The 8544-nt window shown below is 37.3% G+C and overlaps 1 protein-coding gene across 2 annotated transcripts in view; it reads right to left on the bottom strand.

Moving 5' to 3' along the window:
- Positions 1 to 6816, bottom strand: part of LOC139940928 (transient receptor potential cation channel subfamily M member 3-like) — a 43706-nt gene extending 36890 nt beyond the window's left edge. Inside the window, exons 1-3 of one of the 2 annotated variants that reach the window (XM_071937327.1) lie at positions 6689 to 6816; positions 4093 to 4272; positions 723 to 811 (exon numbers count right to left, since the gene is read on the bottom strand). In XM_071937327.1, the coding sequence (XP_071793428.1) occupies positions 723 to 811; positions 4093 to 4272; positions 6689 to 6694 (275 nt within the window). In that variant the 5' untranslated portion in view covers positions 6695 to 6816. Of the gene's footprint in view, positions 1 to 722; positions 812 to 4092; positions 4273 to 6383 lie in introns of both variants that reach the window. The other variant, XM_071937328.1, reaches the window with a different exon arrangement.
- Positions 6817 to 8544: the final 1728 nt, after the last annotated feature.

Genomic DNA, 8544 nt, shown 5'->3' on the forward strand with positions numbered 1-8544 from the left:
ACATCGCCTTTTCACGTCGTACTTCACCTTTAATAAAGACGTCCATAACCACAACACTAGATCTAGTATAACATGTCCCATTCGCACGCACATCATGCACATCAAATACTCTCCGTCACTATGGTCCTCGTCTTTGGAGCTACTGTAGGTTGGCCAGACTATCCAAACCTCATCCTCTGTGGCTAGGTTCAAAATATCTTATTTTCCTTATTTTGTCTGACAGTCTGTCTGTCTGTCTGTTTCGTCTGTGTTTTGTCCTAAGCATGTACCTTTAGTTTATCTATTTTGTTATGTAAAGGCAAGCCGCTACAAGCTACCTGGCTTACTTTGGGCCTTGCCTCCACGCGTTTTCCAACAGTTTATTATTATTTTTCTATCATTTATATATACCTGTAAGTATTACTGTAATATTGTGGAAATGTTTTGTGGAAAAAAGGTATATGGTACATTGAATCATTGAATACTTGCGATAAAATTTTTGGGATCACAGGGCTGTTATTCATAGCAAAAGTTTTAGCAGGAATTGAGCAAAGGTCGACTTTCATGTGCGAATTATTCCTTGTGAAATTTGTGACGTCAAAGTTCGCACCGCATTCGCATTCGCAGGGAGTATTGATCCAGGCTTTAGTCGGTTTTGCTTTGTTCAAACTGGAAGTATTTAAAAACATAACCAGTTGGACTTCCCAGTGGTTTATTACTTGGTAATTAAACTTGCAACTTACGCTCTGACTGAACTCCCAGGATCTGCGACATATTGGATGCAGTGTTTCTTCTTGAAGGTTGTTGCGAGCCAAGTCCCTCTTTTCTTTCTCTGTAAAATACAATTGTACAATTACAATCAGTCAAGTACTCAGTATACAGTGCTAACACACATCCATGTATGGGTAAAAACCAAAATTAATATTCTTTATCCCGATGCAAATTTAACGACTATATCGTTGCGGTACCCGCTGCCAAAACATATGATTCAAACTTCATCTAGCTGCCGGGCAACCTCGGTAGTCTAGTTGGTAAGACACTGCTCTAGAATTGCAAGGGTCGTGGGTTTGAATCCCACCCGAGTAACATGCCTGTGATATTTTTTTACAGGACTCGGGGAAAGTACTGAGTATACCGTGCTAACACACATCTGTGTATGGGTAAAAACCAAAATGAATATACAATCAGTCACTTTTCTTTGGATGTATTTTACTGATTTTGTGGGTTGAAAAAAAAATTGACTAGAGTGGGATTCGAACCAACGACCTCCAGATTAGCATGTATTATAATAGGTTACAATATTTGATTTTGGACAAACAAACCCATTTTCATTCACTGGTTGTTGTCAATAAATACGGCCAACCTGGAAATATTTAACGATGCTATGTCAGATTTTTAAGCCCCAGACATTAAAAAATTTATTTTTTTGAGTGAATGGTATTTCAAAGAGTATCACCCGCTTTAACGAAAAAAAGTTTAACTTTTACTTTTAATAGTCAGGGAACCATGACAACAACAATTTAAAACGTTTCTTATACAACACATAAGAATTGGTCACGTGATATATTGTTGGGATCCCGACAAAGGCTATTTGACTGCTACTAATAATTAGCAGACTTTTTCGAGCAATGGCTCAAATGAAAGCTTGTAACTTTCTCGACCCCCATCAAAATACCTATTGAATTTTAAACTGTTTGGGTCAAATCGGCCACAAATCTGACATATAGCATCTTTAATCAAATTATTGGTTTTGTTTCAGTGCCAACAACAAAATACAGTTTATATTGTGTGTCATGTCCGAGTGGTTAAGTGCATCAGACTCGAGTTCTGGTAGCAATCTAATTATTTAGGGTGACACTTGTGTCCTTGAGCAAGACACTTAACTATAATTGCTTCTTTTCAACCAAGGTTAAAACTAATACCCCTATTTGCACCCCCCTTGAATTTGTCAATGATCATAATTAATTCAGTTTATCAATTTAAGGATCAAAAGCTTTTATACTCGGCATACCATATCACAATTCTCCTTTGTGCGTCGCAGACTCCGCTCAGCGGTCGCCGTACGTACATGATGGGAAAGGCTTATATCCGTGTAACGGCGCATTGTGTTGTCGTCTTAAACCGTTGGCTCGTTATGGCAATTTTGATGTGTGTTGCTCTATTTATACTGGTTTGCAGATCCAAAGGATTGAGCCATTAACCAATCAGCATAGAGTAGTGGGGAAAGTGACTTGATTGGTCGTAAGTGAGATATGTCACTGTCAGCAGGGTTGGCCACAGTTTTTTGATGTAGCAGGTGAAAACATATTAAGTAGCCAATTTTTATACGGGCTGAGTGAGCACGAAACACATAGCCCTTACGGCAAGAGATGCTCTATGGTGAGAATTGAGCAATCCTGGCTTAATTCAGTGAACAAATTTTTTTCTCGAAATCATCAGTTTGTTGGGGTACATATTTGTTTCCTGAACCTGCCAAAGCATGTTGCTCATACTTTTAAAAGTTTTTCCAGTCGTGTGTTTTGGTAGAATTACACTCAAATACATAAATGTTTGGCACAATTAGGCACTTTGAAGGCATTCTTCTGAACAGCAAAATTCAAGTTATTAATTACGTTATAAAACAGTCACAGGGTTTGCAATATTATGCATGTTTATTTTTTCATAAAATAGGGACGCTTTTCAACACTGAACTAGCCAGCTGGACCACAAGGATAGAATTGTGACATCGTTATCACTGTGATGTATTGGCCAGTGTGTTGAAGGCATAGTATAGATGATGTGACCTCTGACGTCACCCGAAAACCATAACATTATTCGCGCGCATATTCCAGGCAAAACCTTTGTGTTTTGGCAGCCAACTAGAACAGTAGAAAGTGTATGCAATCTTACCATGACTACGCGTCTTTTTGCCTGGCGAAACATGACGCATACAGTTTTTTGTCAATAGAGGGCGGTTTAAATGTAAACATAGGTCACATCGTCTATACCTTACAAGGCTTCGGTTTGTGGAACCATTTGATGGTAATAATCCTAACGTGTAAATAAAACATACAAATACATTTCAAAAGATGATCGCAATATAGATATATTTTCCGAAAATCTGGAGCGCTTATGTCCACGAAGGAAGAACAAACTGCAGTTGGATTACAGTATACACAATCTGAGAAACATAACTGTCAGTAACTCAGTAGCGCTTCTCAGATTCAAATTTTGGGGCCAAATATCTGACATTAGCATCTTAAATAGTGATGCTTTTCAACACTGAACTATTTAGCAGGACCACCACTCAGAGTGAATTGTGACTGGTCCTCGGATGTTTGGGCCAGCGGGCTATCTGTTTAAAGTCAGTGGACACTTTTGGTAATTACTCAAAACAACTATATAGACCCTTACTTGGTAGGCCTGATGAGTAATGGAGAGCTGTTGATAGTATAAAACATTGTGATAAACGCCTCCCTCTGATGTAACGCAGTTTTTGAGAAAGACACCAATAGATAGTTTCCACATGACGTAAATTGGCCATCTTTACACAATTTGGAACACATAGCCATGTGTTTTGCGCGAGAACGGCGTGCAGCACGCGCAGAATTCACAAAACTCGTTGCCTGATTGGTTAGTAAACAGCGTGGTTGCGTTAATAAACTGAGCGCTTGACGCACCTGCAAGCTTAAATGCAATTTGCCCATAAAGATGGCATCTATTGCAACTTAGTGTCCAGTGTCTTTAAAGCCATTATACACTTTCGGTAAACAGTATTGTCCAAGTCTCACACTTCGTGTATCACAACTTATAAATAAAATAACAATCCTGTGGACATTTAGGCTCAATCGGAGTATTGGAGTCGGGAGAAAATAACGGGAAAACCCACTCCTGTTTTCGCACGTTTTGCCGTGTCATGACACGTGTTTATAACAATTCCGTAATTCTCGCTAACGAGAATTTATATTGTTTTACCGTTTTCTCAAAAAGTAAAGCATTTCATGGACTAATATTTCAAGAGAAGTCTTACACGATTGCCTTCTGTAAACCCTGTAAGTTATTTGTAAATCTGTGAATTTTTATTTTTTTTCTGAACCGAAAGGGTCTTTAAGGGAGAACTTCAAGCATACCAACCTTTTTCCTGAAACCTTGTTCTTTTACGCTCTCGTTTCCCGAGTCTTCCGAGGCACACGATCCATCGTCGCTTTCTTTGTTGTTGTTTCCAGGTTTATAGATTTTGGATCGTTCAGGTAGCTGTGTCATTGGTATAGATGCCATTGTTGTCTTTTTCTCTGGCAGTTGCATATATTTATTCTGTAAATTGTCAAATTCAAAAGCACAGAGTTAAGGACTTTTTTGCTGAGCAAGAAATGAGTTGGGAATGTTGGGTCGCAAAAACCTGCTTAAATGCTAAGAATGATTTTTTTTAGCCCACCTTGTTTCAAAAGCTGTTAATGGCTCCCTTTTAACATCGATCCCATCACAGTCGTCATAATAAGGCTGATGTTAAAAGAGAGCCATTTTAAAGCTCAACAAGGTGGCCTAGATCTTTCTGTGCTTAGAAACATTTAACTGATTATATGAAAATGGGTCTTGATTGTTATTCTGGATATATTTAGTCCTACTTTACTCCCAGAGTAAAACAGCGCCCTGGCTGCCTGCAGTTACTGAGTTTATTACTTCCACCACGTACAAATCAATTGTTATTCTAGAAATTCAAACTGCAGAATAATGTTATTGTGGAATTTCTCGATTAAATTTTTTGATAACTTTCCATAACCTGCCACCAATTTTTCACCCATTTTGACAAAAAAGGATATCTCATTGAGGTCAATTAGATACTATCGTAGGGTCATATGTTACTGACCCTCATATGTTTTCGAACCAAAACTATGATCCCCGTTTACCGCGAAACTGTGCAAGCTCCACCAGTCATGCCAGTGACAGAAGCTCTGCTGTTTATTTACAGTCTGTATACAGTATTTTTGTCAGGCTTAATCATGCTGAGAATAAAGTTTCCTGTCAGAGGTTATGCTCAAACATAATTGAATTGAATTGAATTGAATTGAATGGTTTATTCGTCAAGTATATAAAAATACATTATTTACAATCCTATTGTACAGCAACATATAAAATATTAAAATGTAAAATTGCACAAGTAATACCACAATACTACATAAAACAATAACCTTAATGTATGTAAAAATCATTAAAGTTTGTATAAAAACAAACAAACAAACGAACAAACAAACAAACAAACAAACAAACAAACAAACAAACAAACAAACAAACAAACAAACAAACAAACAAACAAACAAACAAACAAACAAACAAACAAACAAACAAACAAACAAACAAACAAACAAACAAACAAACAGTCAAACGCTATCCTAATAGTCACTACATTGTAATATAGATCACGTGGTGTGGTTGCTATTTGGGATTCCATGGTGTGCCACTATGGGGGAAAAAAAATTAAATATTTTAAATGAAAATGATTTTTTAATTTTTTTTTATTAGGCCTTTAGAAAGGCAGACTAATAAATTCTGATAAATGTAATAAAGAATGTCTACATTAGAGAGAAAATATAACAGATTGGTTTCTTACTCCTGAAACCAAACATTGCTGGTCTGAAAGTGAAATGGGGAAAAACAGATTGTTTTGAAGTGTTTGTGCTTCAAGGGGGTTGGGGTGTTTTACTGTTATGCCTTGTGATATACTCCGGATTCAAGTAGCGATATGTCTTTGGACAAAAATGTAATTAAATTTGTTTATAGTTATCAAATGAGTTTTTTTATTTACTTTGCACGCCATACTAGCTACTGAATATTCAATAAAATACCAACCAATGAAAGGTTTGAAAACATATGACATTGTTCCAATGTCGTTCACGCATTTAGCAATGTAAATAGTGGATTATCTCTCGCAACAGAAAAACTAAACCTTTTAGATTTTCAACGCACGATGAAGTGTAAGTCAGTGTCATTGTAAAAAGGTTGGAACTTGGATAGATGATTTTTTTTTAATCATAATATAGTTTTTTAATTGTTCATATGAACAATTTTCCTGTTGTTATCCCACTGAAAACCCACTGACAACAGCATTAATTCATACATAAAGAATGAAAAAGTGGTGGCACGCAACGGAAAGCCGAAACTTTTCCAAATTTTTCAGTGATAAGATATAACGAGTGTAAAACATTCCTGCAAAATGACTGATGTCATGAGCCTGAATTTTCTCTAATTCTACCCAACCTCCATGATAAATTATTCCAATTACAATTCAGGCTCTTCTTTGACCTACTTCTAGAAACTATAAGGCTCCTCCTCACGGGAGAGCCTTCTAGAAGTACTTTGGACCATGGAGGAAGAAAATAAGATTAAGAATAAGATGCCGATCCATGCAAATTAAAAAAACATGTTACCATTTCACAAGCTTTGCTGCCATAGTCACTGCAGTGATGTCCAGCAGAACTTCCTTGCCTCCAATCCGCGTACGCAGTGCAACGTAAAAATCTCCCTCTGTTTTATTTGGAATTCGTCTTCATGTCCTTGTTTCTAATAAAACTCCATCTTGTCCACAGATCCAACCACACCAGGCACTCTGTCACTGTTTCACGGCTAGGCTCCCACGGCCAAAAAGGACTAGGAGCCTCATCACAATCATAAATATTCGACCAAACTTTGAAAGAAAATTCACGGAATTTACAAGGTTACAACGGTCACTCACCATCATAACCGGGAGCCCCGTAGCGTACACACTACTCTGTTTTGTTTTGTGTTTAACTGCTGCATGCTGTTATGTAATTATTGATCTTCTAATAATTCAACCCACACGCAAACTTTCTCCCTTCTCAGTCAATAAAAATTACGGGGCCTAGGGCGCCACCACTCGTTTAAGAAAAAACACTTTTTCAATTTATTTTTTACAGCATAACGAATGATTAATAGTGGTGGCAGGATACGGAAAATTTTCCTAAATTCACATCGATTGAAGATTTCGCAACAGGATTTCTTCCACAAAGTTTATTACAAGTTAGCACTTTTTTGAAACGTCTCACTGGATTTGAAACTTGCACGAGCAGTGTCCATTCAACCCGTTTTGATGACTGATGTCCTATAATAAAACGATTACAACCATTATCACTCAATCAACAGTCAATCAACCAATAATAACATTTATTTCCACATTCACATGACATGGATGCATCATCCTAAAAGCCGAGGCCCCTCAGTGTTGTGGATGTGCCCGTCTACAACAAACACTATAACATCACTAAATAGACGAATAAATAAATACTAACCGTTACAGTAGATAACTACATACAGGTTTTAACTCATGGTTAAACAAGGTCTAATAAAAGGATTATGATCCAATAAAACGTACGACACAATTACAGTATAACTCACAACAGTATTTGGGGCTCTTAGTTCATTAGACGGGCTTAATGCTGATGTATATGACCGTTGTTGTACAACCGAAAGAACACTTTGTTATTCTCTTTAATAGTTCTAATATTCACAAAACTTAAAACTGTGTTTATAGTTATTCTGGAATGTTTCTAAAAACAACTTTGAGGAACTCGGGTAGAGAGAAATTGAAAGCATTGATGAGACAAGATGGTCTTCACGTCCGTCTTAATAATGATTAATGACTTGAGCAGTGAAAGAAAACTCATTCCGAAACTCCACCAAACTTAAAGGTCCTGTACACCTTTAAGAATAGTCAAAGACCAGGGCCCAATTTCATGGCTCTGCTTACCGTAAGCACAGAATCGGTGCTTATACGGAAGCATGGAATTCTGTGCTTACGGCAAGCGTATTTCACGGGGTTAGCAGCGAATTTTGGCTTCTGCATGTGCGTACTTCATGTTACTATAGGCATTCTACGCTTACAAGGCTAGCAGAGAAGTTCGGCGCTTGCACGTAAGCGGGGAATCGCGATCATAAGCGCAGAACTCTGCGGTAAGCAGAGCCATTAAATTGGGCTCTGTGTTCTCACTTGATGTAGGCCTATATCCCGCCAACACATGCATAACAAAACTGTGAAATCGTTGACTCAATTGGTCATCAAAGTTATATGCTGTAATGATTTCCACACTTTAATTAAGCCAGAAAATGAAAGGCAGTTTCGAAAAGGCAACTAACACACAGCCAGTGCCTAATTATATACAGTTGTTTAAAGACACTAGACACTATTGGTAATTGTCAAAGACCAGTCTTCTCACTTGGTGTATCTCAAAATATGCATAAAATAACAAACCTTTGAAAATTTGAGCTCAATATTGGTCGTCGAAGTTGCGAGATAATAATGAAAGAAAAGAAAAACACCCTTGTCACACGAGTTTGTGTGCTTTCAGGTGCTTTATTCCGAGACCTCAAATTTTAAATCTGAGGTCTCGAAATCAAATTCGTTGCAAATTCCTTCTTTCTCGGAAAACTACGTCACTTCAGAAGGAGCCGTTTCTCACAATGTTTTATACTATCAACCTCTCCCCATTACTTGTTACCAAGTAAGGTTTTATGCTAATAATTATTTTGAGTAATTACCAATATAGTGTCCGATGCCTTAAACAGAAAATATTT

This window comes from Asterias amurensis, chromosome 8, assembly GCF_032118995.1.
Source record: "Asterias amurensis chromosome 8, ASM3211899v1".
Lineage (NCBI taxonomy): Eukaryota > Metazoa > Echinodermata > Asteroidea > Forcipulatida > Asteriidae > Asterias > Asterias amurensis.